The 16,957-nt window shown below is 37.1% G+C and overlaps 1 protein-coding gene across 3 annotated transcripts in view; it reads left to right on the top strand.

Annotated features, from left to right (window-relative positions):
- Nucleotides 1–16,314, top strand: part of KITLG (KIT ligand) — a 57,011-nt gene extending 40,697 nt beyond the window's left edge. For 2 of the 3 annotated variants that reach the window (XM_065669922.1, XM_065669903.1), the window contains 6 exons: nucleotides 1,214–1,376; nucleotides 2,239–2,334; nucleotides 8,906–9,015; nucleotides 9,517–9,593; nucleotides 10,782–10,865; nucleotides 12,082–16,314. In XM_065669922.1, the coding sequence (XP_065525994.1) occupies nucleotides 1,214–1,376; nucleotides 2,239–2,334; nucleotides 8,906–9,015; nucleotides 9,517–9,593; nucleotides 10,782–10,821 (486 nt within the window). In that variant the 3' untranslated portion in view covers nucleotides 10,822–10,865; nucleotides 12,082–16,314. The remainder of the gene's footprint in view (nucleotides 1–1,213; nucleotides 1,377–2,238; nucleotides 2,335–8,905; nucleotides 9,016–9,516; nucleotides 9,594–10,781; nucleotides 10,866–12,081) is intronic. The other variant, XM_065669913.1, reaches the window with a different exon arrangement.
- Nucleotides 16,315–16,957: the final 643 nt, after the last annotated feature.

Genomic DNA, 16,957 nt, shown 5'->3' with positions numbered 1-16,957 from the left:
GAACAAAATAGGCAAAATCTGCCATGTTCTTTAGGGCAAGGATTTCATCTTCCATATATGTTGACTTCTATTAAGTCCTTAGCTGTTGTAATTGAACCTTTTTAACATCCAGAATGAATTAAATGGACCAAACCACTCAATCTCATTTAGAGTAGCATAAGCTTGTAACCTTGTTGCATTGGCAGTACATTGCTGAGGGCATTTAGACATTCCCTTCCTGTCCATTTCAAACTGAATTCTGTCCAGTCTTCAATGTATATCTCTTTTTTTCTTTTCTATTCTTGTCCTGATGACTCAAAGCACTCATCTGGGATGTGGTTGGGGAAGAGTAATTTTGTTTTGTAGAATGAAGAATTCAATATCCTGTAATTCAGAGAAGCAACCAGCTATTGATTTCCTCAGAGAAGAATGATCTTAGGTCTAGTACTTTCAGCATTAAACACAAAATAATTTTGGAGCCAAAAGTGGGAAGTTTTCCTTAGTACATATTTAAACTACGTTCTTATGACTGTCGTCCTTCTTGGGAGTACAGAGTAACCCCAGGCCAAATTTGACCTGCTGGCGTAGGAAACAGTGGTTATGAAAGCCAGAATCAGGTGAAAAGAGAAAAATAAGATAACCATCAATGGTCTTAATGTGGACCTCAATCTTGTTGTTTAGTCTGGCATAACACACTTGTCTTTTAGACCTCAGAGAGTAAGTGGGCTTCCTTGTTTATAGTCCTGCTCTTATTTTTAGATACATTATCAGGAATCTCAAACTGCTTCTGTGCAGTAGTGTGTCCCAACTATTGTATTCTGTTCCTTGTACTTTTATGATAATAGCTATGATTGTGTTGTGTTCCTGTGTTCAGATTAAGAGGATCATGGGGAACATTGCAAAATAACATTAAATGGAGGTAATTTTTTTAATGATGGAAATAAATAAAAAAAAGTCTTCATTTTCAGTGTAGGATGGAAGGCTGCCTTTCATTCCTTGGCAATTTCCCAACACTATATTAATAATTTATTTCTATTTGCAAATCTAATTTGAAATCCTCAGATCAGAGGGTTTGTATGATTTATGAAGATTGTAGACAGCAAATTTGGTCTTCTGCAGGTTAAAAATTTAAACTATCTTGTGTTACCTTTGGATATTTTTATCATCTGTTGAGGTTTTGAAGTGAGTGTCTCTCTTGACCTTCTTTCCAGCTAAACTCTGTATTTTACCCTAGGATTTTGTAAAAGAAAATGGTCACCTTTATGAAGAAGGTCGCTTCATTCCTGAGGATTTTTTTAGGCACTTTAATAATACCATTGAGGTCTACAAGGAGTTTGCAGATATATTGGATAAGAATGACTGCATTCTACCTTCAACAGTAGAAACGCCAGAGAATGGTAAGATGGCCCTTATTTTGGGGAACAGAATCTAAGTAGATATAAATGGGTGATTTTTCATTTGATTTCAGAGATGCTAATGATCTGATGCTGTACTTCCATGTCTCCTTTTTACTGCCAGTTAAAATTGCTACCAACACCAAAGATTGTATTAATTTCCAAGTTGAGTTTTATCTGGTAGTAAAACTAGTGCCATCATACCTATTGACATCATTCCTTAATAAAATTCAAATAACCTCACAATAATCTGCTCTGTTTCTTTTCATCCCAAATATATCCTGGATCACCTTTTTGCATTGTTCTTCTTATCTTCTATTAATGCTCTAAATCTTATAAGGCAGTAGCAGAGCCTAAGATTGCACTACTGAAAAAATAGGAAGCTAGGACAAGTTGTAAATTCCAGCAGCCTCAAGTCACCTCCATATTTGAAAAGGCCCATGTTTACTTCATTTAAAAATTTTAACAAGCTCAAGTCAAGATCCTGCAGTTCATTCTTGCCCTTGCAGTAAATGGAAGTATTTTCTTTCACTCTTTCTAGTGACAGTTACTAGCTTTTTAATTAGTGCAACGCATCCAGTTGCACAGTTATACCAGTAGTAACTAGAAGTAGAGTAGTTCCATAACCTAAGAACTTGTTCAAGGCAATTGCTTTTCCACAGTACCTATTCAGCAGCAGCTCAGTGTGTAGACACATCTGTCCTTTAATAAGACTGCCTTTTTTGGCTTAATCAACGTTGTAAACAGCCCTGTACCCAGGTTTTTAAAACAGCCCCACATCAGAGTAGCCCTACAGCCCATCATCTTATATAAGGGGAACTGTATTTTACATTACGCAATGCTGACACACTCGTTTTCTATTTAGATTCCAGAGTCGCTGTCACAAAAACATTTTTGTTTCCTCCTGTTGCTGCCAGCTCCCTTAGGAATGACAGCATTGGCAGTAACACTAGCAGTAACAGTAAGTACAAGTGATTGAATTAATATGTGTCTCCATTTTGTTCTGGTAGCTGGTTGTTATGAGAGTTCAGAGGAAAAGAATGTCATTAATTGTGCAAATTAATGGGAAGTTACTTGTGCCTGATGGTGTACCATGTGTTCTCAGCTGTCATGCTGAAATGCAATGAGCTTATCTAATCAAAATTTAGAGATGCTATCAAGTTACAATAATGTGACAGCTCTCTACAATTTGGAGAGGGCAAGTCTCTTCGTTTTGGCTGTCATGAGGTCTCACTAGTCATATGGCCTCAGCAAACTTGGCTGTCCCAGATGCCTCATTTTAACTCGTAAAAGGAAGTTGCTCCAAACAAACAGAATAGGTGAACTAAACTGGGCCCAGGGTACCCACATGGACAAAGAGCTTGCCGATACATTGCATTTTGAGAGTACTGTCAATCCTAAGCTTGACGCCAAACCTGAAGACAGTCCCTTGTTTGCTTGCTCTAGTCACAACAGGGCCAGCTCCACAGTCAGCATGCTTTTGGCTGAGGTCAAGGACAAAGTCGCTACACTTTTGGCAGGCTGTAGTCTTCTCTGTGACATGTCCATCTCTGTGTTTCTCATCTAGTTGGTCAGTGTACTACATGATTGATCACTGATATGTAAGAGAGCACAGAACTGCTGCTGTAAGAGCCTCTACATTACATTACCCTTCATGAAGTCAGAAGGGGTATAGGAATCTGAGGCGAAGAGAAGCAGCTAAGTTTCAGGAGCTTTTGCTGACGTCATATAAAACAAAGTAAATACTCTTGTGAACAAAAGAAGGGGATTTTCCTTAGAGGTTCCTGCTTAACCATGCTGTTGTTTTCCTTGTTCCCGTTTCCTGGACACATCAGGATGACAAATATATCTCTTTTATAATTTCACCCTTTCAATTCACAAGCATCCATGCTAACTGAATGTGTGATGAAGTCTGTGGCCAGTACTCCTTGTGTTTAAGAAAACATGGACAAGGAGACAGCCTAATATTGAGTTTCTTCTCATGCTTCTTGGGAATGTGTAATCTAGTTATTCTCTGGGTTTTTAGCCATGCTTGCTACCTCTTAGTTGACAAGCAGTTGCTGTCAGATTTGTAGCCCTTCCTGATTGCTTTCTAATTAAGAGAAGGTCTTGAGTCATCATTTCCCAGAACCCTCTGGGTACATGGCTGGAACAAAAACTGCTTTCAACTTCTGGCTGCCAGCCGGCCTCTCTGGAAAATGGAAGTCTCACTGCCATAAACTCCTCACGAAGAGGTCAAGGAGCTGACTACAAATAATCTGATGATACTGGGGCCAATTATGAGGTACCAGGAGGGGGCTACAGAGTGCATATCTGTCTCTCAGGTCTGAATGTGATAATTTTTGCTGTCACTGCTAGAGACAGAAAAGTTAGCTGCAGCCTGAAGGAATGGGAATGGATCAAGGAGCCAAAAAACCCCAGATAGATTATAGGAGCAGTTCAGATGAAAGGAGTTTTACCAGTAAAGTAAAAGGAGAGAGATGCCAGGGAGCACAGCTGAGTGTGGCACCTGTGTCTGTACTGTGAAAGGGAGTACAGAAGCAGGTCTATCAATCTTATTTTATAACTGGAACTGATAATGAAGCAGGAAAAAAAGACTAATTAAAATAATGCAGTAAGCTAAGGCAATTGCTTGGCTTGCCATATGCTGTACAGGTGTGCTTTAACTGATTATCATTCTCTTAAGCAATTTATTGGAAAATTGGATATCAGTTAACAGCCTTATGTAGCAATGACATGAGGACTGCATGTCTGAGGCTGGGAACAGTTTGAACCCCTAATCAGATTAAATTACATTAGCTTGGAGATTGAATACTGACTGGGTACTCTTTAGGTATCTGTTTGGAGTTTTTTACAGGGAGGGACCTGTGGCATCTTTATTGGCATCTCTGTTTTACTCCCTGAAAATGCCCTTCAGTACTGATTTTAGTTTTGTCTTGGCTTTATTGCTGAGTAAAGTTTCCTCTTTTACTTAATCCCTACCTTCTTGAAAGCAACAATAATGAATAAATATCATTGCTTACCATGTGAAAACTCCCCACCACAGGGGACCTCTCTGCTGGCTTCAGTACTATTCTCAGAACAGCACCGCTGTTCAGCACAGTTGCAAAAAGGAAAGCATTTGGAGAAGGAGGGAAACATGAAAAACTTTTCTGGCACAAACTACTTCTGTATATTTTATTAAATGAACCTCTTTTATTTTAAACAGATTTAAATTGAGCAATTTAAAATTAATGGTTTCTAGACCATTTAGAAGCGTTCACTGTTTGCAAAAGAACCTTTCCAGATTAATAATGAATTTTGAGTCTATTAATTATGTCTGTGAAGTCAGATGACTTGAACTGCTCCTAATTCTAAATTCAACTTAGACAAACCTGAAGTGCATCATCTAATAAAATCATTTGTGAAATAATTATAATAGAAATTGTATATAATATAAATTAACTAAATTACGTTTTTTTCATGTTGTTGCTACATTTGTGGAAAGAGTCATATTTCATGACTCCATTGTTATTACACAACAAAATTAAACTACTATAATACAGTAGAATCTTCACTAAATCTACAACAAAATTCTTACCCCAATTAAGTGTAAAATGGAATAATTATCCTGTTTGGGGTTCATTTGTTTGTTCATTTGTTTGAATGGCAATAATCCTGTTTTCATCCTAGTAATATTGAATGTAGATCTGGGACGTGTTCCCATTCCATCTTTTCCCCCACAAAATTATCAAAACACTACCACCAGCACCACCAATTTATTAAGGCTGGTTTATTTTCTTTGCTTTATATTACATGGTTGTAGTCCAACTTAAATTGCAAGTAACAGCTTAAGTACCGGTCTTACTGATATTTCTCTGAATCATTATACTATGATTCATCTAGAGAATTCAGATGAGATTGTTCCTATGTAAAGGACAAGTGTCAGAATAAGAAGTCTTGAGTTCTAATCTCCAACTGAACAATAAATAGTAGTCTCTTTTTTCCCCATCGGTTGAATCTCATGTTGCTGTAATTAAAGCTTGAACTTACAAGCTGTTACTAACAATTCTGAATTTAGTACCATGGAATTATTTGTATTTTCATAACAAGTTCTTTGTTTTACTTTCTTCCGTTTTTGCATATGATTTCATCACAATAATTTAGCTTTATTATTCAGTACTTAACAGCTTAAACTAAAACTTTCTAGGAAGAAGGTCTTCTTTTTTAATTAAGTAAAGAATAATATTGTTTAATTCAGTAATTGCACAACAATTCACCCATAGCTTCATGCACATGGTGTTGCCTTTGTTCCAACTTTAGAGTGAAAGGAAAACCCTAATGAACAGGAGAAAGCTGCTCTGCATTTTTATAGATAAGATCTTGTGGTAATTGTGTTGAAGCTGAGCAGAGGTAAACTGAAAAATCCTTTGAGACATACACAGCAAAAGATCGAGCCAGTGCTTTGAAATATAATTGGTTGCTAGAGCTACACACAAGGCTCAAGGTGGAGAGCAGCTCAATAGCTTTATTGTGTAGCTGAGTGGCTTTTAATGTAAATATATTTTGTTCACAGCTTAACATCCCAATGCCCATAAAGACTGTACATAAATCAACATCAGATGTGCTTGCTTCCTTAGGGAGTTTTCCACACGATGGAGAGTGAGATCTCTGAGGGATGCTGGCCTGCTTCCACTCCTGTTTTGCACCTTGCTAGATAAGAGTCTGGTTTAAGTGAATAGTATACTAACTGCAAAGCCAGTAGTTCCTCTGGAGTTGCCCAAGGAGTTTACAAAGTTGCTGATACACCTGGTTCCTCCTATTCCTTCTCCTACTTTGCCTTTGCAACTGCTGGGAACAGAAATCTTTCTGTGTAAAGCTCTGAAGTTTCTAATAGAGGAAAACATCCCTGTGGAAGAAATAGAAAGCTATTGGCAGCCACCTTGCTTTCCTTATCTCCCTTTTCTTCATTACGACACAGGTCACTGGGAGGTTTCCCAGGCTGAAAATTGTCCAACCTGCTCCATCATAGATGTTGTCATAAATAAAATGCACATGAAGAAACCCACTATGACTCATTTCATTGTTTCCAGATCTTTCAAGAGACTTTTTCGGGACTTGAAAGTGAAATCAAATAATCTGTTGTTGTTTGCTTTTCAAGGTAGTTACGGGTTACTTAACTTTCAGATTAATTCATACACTATCAAGTTATGGAAAAAAAATCTGTTGTCATTTTTAAAACATAGACTGGGGATGGTGTGACAGTTTGACTGTATGTAGGCTCTTTCCCTGGGTTGCAGGTCCCCACATGGAAAGCTAAATATTAATTCCTGTCAGTTTTCCATAGCTGCTGAGGAAGACATCTGCATTGGAGGTATTTTCTCAGAAATCTGATTTTTTTGGCTTTTAGATACTTCATTGTAAAGGGACCACTTCTGTTGTCTAAGACTCTCTGAAGTTTGTGAAAAATAATAGTAAAAATTAGGGTGCTAGACTATCACTGATTGCCCTGCATACAGAGCATTTCTTTGGATGTTTATGTAAAAATCATCATGCTTGCCATGACATGCTGCTCAGCATCGCAGAGAAGGCAGAGAATTTTTCAGGTTATACACTCCTCTATAACATGTTATCAAATAAATTATGCTCTGTATGACCTGAAGAATTTTTCCTTTGTTTTTTATTTCAGTTTTCCATTTTTTTTCTGAAATTTTCAGGGCATAATCCAGAAAACATGACCATAATTCAGTTGTCTAACTGAGCAGTCTGTCACTGGGATGAATGACTAATGGTATTAGGCAAATCAGTGTTTCATTTTCCTTGACTAGAGCACAAGAACAATGTAAGAGTTTTTGTTTAAGAGTACAGTTCAGATAATGTAAGGAATTTCTTTTTTTGAGCTGTTCAGGCTTGGTGTACCCCATTTGAGATTGTCCAGATTTTTTTGAAGGTCAGTTGTGCAAGCCAACCTCCTCCATGCATAATCTGGGACAATCAGTTGGAGAAAATATATACCCCTCCAATTAATTTCTGCTCTTGATTTTAATGTCTGAGCAGCCAGAGGTGGACCAATTGATAGCCTCTCTTCTTCAGCTGATGTTCACTTCTGTAGAACTTAGATATCTTTCCCTTCTCTGTAGACAGATTTCTTTTGTGGTAAGGGCATCTGTTCTGCTTGACCCATGTTTCCTTTTCATGCACCAAGTCTATCAGATGTAAAATTCAAGCCCCTTAGTCAGAACCTAGAGGTTGCATGTTTTGTATGGTATACAGAGGTACATGTAGTATATAAGGACATAAGATACAGACTTTTTGTTGCATTACTTTTTAGCTGTGTCTGTGCCTGTGACTCTATAAACACAGCTGAATTTCAGAGATAAAAACATTTAAAGAACATTTATGTAAAAACTTGCAAAATGTCAACCGGAAAATCACAGAGAGTTGAAGATGAGCTACTAGTTAATTATGAGAATGCTCCTTTCTACACTAGAGAGTTTTTTCTTAGAGGCTGTTTAATAATGTACTAAATGCACATTGCTTGACCCAGTATCTCATACTGTACATGCTTAGACATTTGCTGTTTGCATGAGTCGCACAAATTTCTGGTGCTTTCAGGCCATTTTCATCTGTATCTAATCACCTACATTTTTTCCAGTACTTAGTTTGGTTCTTTTCCTGTAATCTGACAATACATCCACCACTTGAGCTGCAGACACCAGATCTTGAAATGAACCAAAACTGGATGGATAGTGTTTAAATAGCAGGCTCCTGTGGCTCACTTTGCATTTCAGAAGGTGGATCCCAGGGTGACTCTGTAGGACTTTTTTAACCCTGTTCTTAATTAAATAACTGGAGGGCCACATTCTAGTCTCAGCATGTGACAGGAATGGAAATACTTGTGGACGTAAAAGACTAAGATTGGAGCTCTTCTGTATAAAATGTAAAAAGCTATCAAGAAATGTTTATAACAAAATAACACAGCTAGATTTCAAGATACAAGGTCTTGATCTTACTGAAGTCAGCAAAACCTTTCCAGACAGACTTCAGAAGTGAAATCAGGCTTATTTTGTTAAACTAGCCTCTCTCTAGAGCCCTCGTGTTGGTAATCCGTTAGCGGCAAGGCAGAATGTCTATTTGCACTCAGTGTCTTATGGAACTTAAGCAAATGCGTAAAGATACATGTTCTTCCAAAGAATTACTTCGTGTTACAGAATAAAACCTTTAAAAAATTGATAAACCCAGAACTCCGAAGTGCAGGAAAGAGAGGGGAAAAAAACAACAAAACAACAAACAAACAAACAAACAGACAAAAAGCCCAGGAAGAGAATTAGTGCTGGAACTATTCAACACAGGTGTTTCAAAATGGGAGAAGTGTCTTTGTGGTCAAAAATTTCCTGTGAGACTTTGTATGAAGTGCACCTTGTGTACGTCGCTTTGAAGTATCTGTTCTGCTATTTAAGATCTTATATAGGTGGTGAATAAAAGTGCTCTTGCTAATAGTGTTGCACTGAAGATTTTCTGATAGAAATATGTCTTTTCTAATGTAATTACAGAGGAGGCACTTGGCTTCATTAGCAGCTCCAGCCTGCAAGGGATCAGCATAGCACTGACATCATTGTTGTCTCTTCTTATGGGCTTTATTTTGGGAGCCATATACTGGAAGGTAAGAAATATTTCATTTAATTGCTTACATAGTGATACTACATTTCATAGCTATGGTCAGGCAGGAAGAACAGAACCATTCCGCATTTGAAAGCCAGAGACATCTCTTTTGATTTTCACTGAAATGTGTGGTGTGCAAATGGAAATCTGTGTTGTCAGATTCTTGAATACCACCACCAAAGTGCAAATCCTGTCTAATCAGCGTGATAGCTGTCCAACTGGAAACTAAAACCACAGAATTTCCCTAATTTCCAGGTTCTCCTATTGCATCTTGAGGACAGGATTCTTTCGGTTTTTCGCCTTGTACCCCTGCCTGCAATACAAAGGCTTTGATGGTAAAATTATACCCACAGCAGATATATATTGGAGGACAAGATTTGGCCTACATTTTGCAAGATAATTGATACTGAAAATTTGAAGCAAACTGAAACATAAAATATTTTTTTAGGGAGTTGATAAGGAAAGCTTTAGAACATTTATATTTCATGCATCTTCTTCCTAGAAAACACATCCCAAATCCAGACCAGAAAGTGGTGAAACTATGCAGTCTCATGACTGTCAAGAGGAAAATGAGATAAGGTACGTCGTTTCACTTTGTATATACAAATGTAAGCTCATCGCAAAGATAAACTTTCTGGAGGTTTCTTTCCAGCTCTAAGACAAACACAAAAAAACATCATCAAACACAAAGTCTTGCTGTAGAAGCAAAATGTGTGCTGAGAATGTGTCCTTTAAAGGAGCTTTTAGTTTAAACATAAAAATTGATATGGAGGAGATTCCTGCATACAAAATGTTACTAAAGGGACATTACCTTTATTTGTCCGTACTCCCACTGTGAGAAAGGAAGGCTGGGACCTATATAGGAAGCAACAAAAGAAAATTAATTGTGTTATTTGCTGTGTGGTGTAAAGGTTCATGTTATGTAACTAACTGGAAAACAACATCTTCCTGGCTGTGCTCCTATAACCTTCTAAACATTTTTCACAGGAACAATTTTTGGATTATCTCACATTTTACTTTCCCCAGGGTATGTGTATATAATCATCTACATTTTCCAGGGGTTTTTTAATGTTAATGAGAACTCATACAAAACCTGATAACTTCCCAAGATCATACTGAAATGATTTATGGCTCTATTCGTACTTAAACACTGCGTTACCTGATTTTTAATGAGAAAAAAATCCTGTGTTACTCAGTCAATCACATATACCTTAGGAATAGTGCTTGAACACATTCAAAGTTGCTTGGACATGACTTGGACAAAGAAGTCAGTGAAATTCGAAAAGGACTTAGGGATATTTTAAATTATAATAGTTCACGCTAAAGCATTTTGAGAGCATTACTTAACCTTGTATTTCAGGGTGTTTGGTAAAATTTTAACTACGAGGGATTAAGGGACAGATCTGATGCAGATGGCAGAAGGACACATCCTGTAGGCTTCTCAGGCTGTGTGAAATGGCTGGTGCTGCCCACTGTTGAAGGCAGAAATAGACAAGGTTCTGATCTAGCAGTTTGGTTACAGGAGAGGAAATCTGTGTTTAAACTTTCTAGAATAATGCATTCTTAAAACAAATATGCTTCATGTGCAGTACTTGAATGGAAGACTACATATTCATCAAGTGTATTAGTTGCTACTAATAACTCATCCCGTACTTCATCCTCATACTAAACTTTGGGTTCCTTTTTATTGTAACTTATTGATAAACCCTTCCATTCTATTTTCTTGAAACACTAGCACTGTAGTAATGAAGTACCTTTTTCTTTCAGTGTGTTGCAGAAAAAAGAAAAGGAACATCTACAAGTGTAGCTGTTGGTTTTTCTCCCTCAACACTGTTACTGTTTTGTGTACTGGTAAGTTGTTATGGTTGAGAGTCTTAGCATAGGCTTAATAACTTTTGACTGCTGAAATATAAAGTGATTCAAAGTCCATTTTGGGAAAAAAAAAAGCAAACAACAACAACTTGTTACCAGTAGGCTTTGTTTATGCTTAAGATCCTTAGCAGCAAATGTAATTAATCTTATATCATTAATTTAGGCATTTGACTTTTAACCTGAAAATATTACAAATTAAAATATGCCAGAATTCTCAAATGAAGGACAGCAACTGCTTCTCCTTCTTGGTGCAAAAGCTGATACAGAGAAGTCTTCCACTGTTGTCCTACAGCTGCTTCAAAGCAGTGTAATCTAGAAACCAAAATCATTAAACTAGCAGGTGAGGGCAGGAGAACAGACCAAGTAAATCTGAGCATCTGTTAGTTGTTGTTTACTCAGCACAGTCTGCAGACTCTGTAGCCCTATCAGATACATCATTCTTGCTTTAGTATGTAAGAGTTAGCAGCAAAGGCAAGTGACCTTTCTCAGTCCCAGTTGGTCCTCTGCAGAATGGTGCATGTCGCTGGCAAGAGGCTTCTTACCACAGGAGTTGTGCTGTACTTAATCCAAGGGCCTGGAAGATTCAGGCAGTGCTGAATCCTTCATTTAACATTATGAGCAGAAAGAGCAGCATGAGAGTATAACAGGCAATCCAAGTTTTGCAGGTCATCCTGTAGTGGTCACTCTCAAATGTATTTCAGAGTGTTTGTTGTGATCAAGTTAGTTACAACTTCAGAGACTTCCAATCTCCTTAACTGTTTTGTTCTAACATCTGCTCACTGAGAAGGGAAGTCATCACTGAACTGGATGAGTTGTCTGATTTTTCCAAAGATGTAAACTCAGTTTGGTATTGGCTTCTCCAGATGACTTCAAAGGGAAGTCTGCTGCCAGAGATTGCCAGATAACCAAGATGCACAAACACAGTTCTGTAAAACAATTAGAGTTGTTTCATCACCATAGATGACATCAAGGAGCTTTTGCAGGCAAGTGTGCTGTTGGACCAAGAAAGTACATCTTATAACAATAATTATTCCTTCAAAATAAAGGGATATCTATGGCAGAGTTGTTGAATTTGTCTGTTTCCAAAATTACAAGAAAAAATGTCTATGCCGTATGTCTGTGAAAAGCTCTGCTGTTTAGCAATGCAGACAGAGAAACTAAGCAGCAAAATTATAGTTTTTGTTTTTCTTTTCAGGCAGGTAACAGTTCCATGTTCGCTTCATAAATGAAGCAGCTTTAAGCACATTCGTATTCCTTCTGGAGTGACAGACTGAGTCTGCATCTGTTGTTGCTGCCCATGACTCCATAGACATGCTATAGACATGAGGACAATTTGTGTTTGTTACTGTGAAACCAACACTGAATTGACGACAAGAAGAGTGTGCACTTAGCAGGACTGTGTCTATGTGAACATCTACCTTGTTTGGCATTTGGGGATTTGTAATTGCATTGAAACTTGCAGCTGACTCTGGCAAACAAAGTACAGGTCCTGAGCAAAAAGCATCTTTCAAATGCCTCCAACTGTGTGTAATCATTGAAAGTCATGAATACTTTTACATCCTTAATTTAATTTCTGTGTCCTCTACCTTACCTTGGTGTCTTCAGATGGAGTTTTCTGAACTGAGAGAAAACAGAAATGGATACAGATAACATACTCTTCAATGTTGTATATAAAACTTGAAAGCAAAGTCATGCCATGGACCTGTGTTCTAGCCTTTTACTTGTAAGGAGTGTCGTTTGCCTGGCAAAAGTCATGTATGCAGCAGCATGTGGTCTCTGTTGGGTGCCAGGTGGCTAGTTGCTCACCCCAGAAAGCCTCAAGAACTCATCAGCCTTGGTGGTCTCTGTTTAGGAGAAGCAAATACTGGATGAGGACAAAGTAAACAGGAGGTGAATGTACCTAATGGAGCTTCAAAGCATTAAGAGTAATTGCTGGGTATGTGAACACTGGTGAAATTTCCAGCCATGCCAATGGAAGGGAAAGAGTCTGAATTGCGTTCAAACATCAGAATAAAGACAAACCTATGAAATGCATTTTAAATGCTGAAGATGCATGCCATTTGTACCTTGTTTTTAAATGTATAGCATAGAAAATCTGAAAGATCCTGAGTGTATTTAGCTTTTACTTACATCAGCTGTAATTAATGTTTGCATTGTGTTTTAAGTGTTTAGTAAGCTTTAATATCCTGTCATTCTCCACTCTTAAAGTTAATTCTCTCAAAACAGAAGAGAAAGGCTTTATTTCCCACTTCTGCATCTTTTGCTGTTATAGCATCCATGGAATCTGCACAAGACTGATGTACAGACATGCATTTTCAAGTAAATCCAAAAAATGCCATGCTAAATGTTACAAGTGTAGTTGTGCATCTTTTCATCTTGATTCTTTATAGATAATGGGTATGAATTATTTATCTCTATTAGGGGGTTGTACTTCAAAAGGTAAAGATGGCTGACTGATAAACTGCTGTCTGTTGTCAAACTGACAAGGTCAGCAAGAGGTTTAGTTTAAGTAACTTGAAAACTTAAAAAACCCACTATCATTTTAATATTTCACATAAGTTGGAGTCCTCTTTAAAGCATAAAGTTACTTACTTTTGTTAAGATTCATTGTGAAAATTTTAATCATCTGCTGAATTTTCTGAGAACCATGCATAAAAAGAATATACATATAATATATTTGTATGTGTGTGTGTGTGTGTGTGTGTGTGTGTATTATTGGTAAAACTGATTCATCTTTCATACTTCCTAAAAAAGAAAAAAACTCAAAATCTCACTGTGTTTGCTGACAGAGCTTACGTATATGTATGTATGTTTGTATGTATGTATGTAGCCAATCTGCGTGGAATTTTGACCCTACTGAGATCAATGTCAAAACTTCTCATGAATTCACTGACAAGGATTTGATCATGTGGAACAGTTTTTTATTTATACAGAGGCCTTTTTGCACTTTCTGTGTGTCAGAAAAGGGTCCTCAAGTCCAGCTGGTACAAATTAGCGTAGTTCTATTTAACAGAGCTTTGGGGGTTGCATCATGGAAGGAACTTAGACTCAATCAAAAGGAGCTTAGCATGAGAATTAGGCCTTAATTTTTATTCAGAAGTTGCTGCAGCACTCACCACTTATTAAGAAAATAATCAGGGTTTATCATCACTTCTAAAAAGCAAGTGCGTTTCAAATTTTAGCTCTGCAAAAATCAAACAGAATTCTCCATCTACAGCTGGGTCTCATTTGATGTTGTGTAGTTTTTTACTCACAAGGCCCTCAGACTTCATGTTTTAAACTTATTTAAGAGTTACCCTGAAAGAAATGCCAGCATGACCTAATTTATGGGAAAATTGCACCTTATTGGTAATGTAGAGAATAACTGCATATTGGTTTTGACAGAGCGGAAAAGAATCCACAATAGATGGAAGCAATTATCTTTGTGTTGCTATACAATATGTTCTCAAAGCAAGCTTATACATTTGAAGCTTTACAGTATTTTTCATAGATTCAGTTACACAAAAACATTGTATTTATTTATATTCTTTGTTCATAAGAATGTTAGTTTTCCTAAGCACATTTTTTTCCAGAAACACAAATGCATAATAAAGTTACACATTGGTATTCTCCAAATTATACTTTGATATTCAAAATACATGATGTTTTCAGCTCCTGTTCAGTACCATAGAAATTATTGATTGTAAATTGAAACATACATTAAAACCAGATAGACTGCTGCAAAATGTTCACCTTCCAAGCATAATATCTTAAGGTAGTAGCTAAGTGACTTTCAAATAATGTCAGAAACTGTAATCTCTTCTGTGGAGCAAGGCAAATTTAAGGCTACATGAGAACATGTATAAACTTTACAACTTCATATTGCATATATGCGCCAAAGTAGTATGATGCATGGAGTAGAAGAACTGTTACTGGAGCCTGTGGTTTTCCTGTTCTCTGAACATCTTTTTGAGAGATCTGGACAAAACATTGGGTATTCCCAATCATCTTGCAAAGCAGAAGGACACTTCTAGACATTTGTGGATACAGTGGATGGCATTGCATCTGGAAACATGATAGCCCAATTTGTCTACCCACTGAGGAGGCCCTAACTTTGGACATGGTGTTGTTTTGAAAGACTACTGACCTGTGAGACATCTTTGAAATCAATGGAAATACAATTTGTTGCTGTTCAGTGGGAGTAGGTATGGCAGGAATAGTCCTTTATTTTCCTCATTATGAAGTAGTAAGCTGTTTAACTTCTGAAGAGTAATCAGTTTTTCAGTCTTTTTTTGGGTAAAGAGAGTCCGTGCATTAACACAGTTAGAAAATTAACTCCCTTTCTCTTAAAATTGGGGAAAAGCAAGTGGTGTATTCTTTATACAAAAATCAACCTAATTTGGTTTAAAGGTATCTGTGGGTTTGTGAGAAACTAATATTTTTAGGTTTCCTTGGAGTAGTTGAATTTTGCATGCAATTAATAGTGACCTCGTGAGAATAAAAAGCTAGTGATATGCTGAGTAACTCAGTGTGCTACTTTAGATGTGTGTTTACTTGAGTAAATTAATGGTACTTATTTCATCACAAGGTCAACTTATAATTAAGCTTATAAAATGTACTCTACTATGGAGTATGTGCACAACCTGCACATTTTTTAGATTCTGATCTTCACCAGCTTTTTCTCTGTTGCTCTCTGATTGTAATATGCTGAAACTGCCCGGTACACCTAATAGAACTACATAAATTGAAAAGCCAACTGTATATATAAAATACAGATATTCTGAGTTAAATTTACATGTAAGAATTATCCAGCATTCTTCAGTTCAGGAATCTGATTCAACTGTCATTTTAATACAGATACAGTAATAGTGGCATGTTGCTATTATCAAATTGATGGAACGCGGAAACTTCAGACTCTTTAGTGATAGCGATGCAGATATTTGCTGATTGTATTGTGGGCAAAATCATTTATTTCAGTGTAAATGTCAGTACAGTCTTACATAGTTACATTCTGACTGAAGGTAATCAACAAAGTTTATAAAATGTGATGTGTATGTATATATGTGCCCTCTTAAAGATAGATGTTTTCCCAGATCTTTTTTATACCAGTTCAAATTTGGAATTTACATTATATACATATACTTTATTGTTCTAAATAAAGATATTATGCACTGCCAAATAATTAGTATATTGCATTGTGTCAGCCCCATTTAAGAGCACTTTTTTAAGTCCTGTCATCTCCTTGAAGAATTTTTGCGAGAATGTAAGCTACTAGATGCAGACTCCTTCATAATGATTTCATTTCTTAATCATGCATTTTGAAGTCTTACGCCACCTCATTATATGCCACCTTATATGTCCTCATTATCAGCCTTCATTGCTGATCCATAGTTTATCTGTGATTATGAAAATTATTTCAACTTCAGAATTAAAAGTTTCTTGTAGCTTCTTAATGAGCTTAAATTTGTTTGTGCCCTGCTTTAGGCAGTTTTTCAAATTCCATTCACGCTCTTAGCCACATACTGGGATTTTAATTTACCAATAAAAAGTTTGCATGTTGTTGATGCACTTCTTTCACAGTAAGTGGCATTTACCAAGTCAAAAATTTATTGCAAATAACAGGGACTTTCAGCTGAGGTTAGAGCTTATCCCATGAAGATAGCATTTGGCCTTTCAGGTCTCAGCAGCTTATTGTGGCATTTCACTAAGAAGGCCAGGACATGAGATCAAGTTGGGAAGAAAAACAGCTGCTCAGGGAGCTCTGGCACCTCTGCACTCCTGGAAGAGAATGAAAGGATGCCAGCCTAGGAGGAAGAGATAAGCCTGCTAAGGCTTTCAACCTACCTTAGAGAGTGATAAAAAGAGAGGAAAAGATGCTGTAGGCAGATATAAGAGGGGTTACAAGTAGGAGTGAGGTACAGGCAGGACTGATGAGAAAGAGCAGAGAGCAATGTTACTGGGCTGGCTGGGAGTCTGTGGAAAAGGATTTAGGTATGCCATATCATAGAGCATGAATGACATCTGTAGCTGTTGGTCACATCAAGAAACACAGAGCTGATGGGCTTGAAGAGAGTCACAGAACAGTGGAGCTC

This window comes from Lathamus discolor, chromosome 1 (assembly GCF_037157495.1).
Source record: "Lathamus discolor isolate bLatDis1 chromosome 1, bLatDis1.hap1, whole genome shotgun sequence".
Classification (NCBI taxonomy): Eukaryota; Metazoa; Chordata; class Aves; order Psittaciformes; family Psittacidae; genus Lathamus; species Lathamus discolor.
Note: the sequence above shows the minus strand (reverse complement) of the source record. Positions and strands in the feature narration are given on the sequence as shown.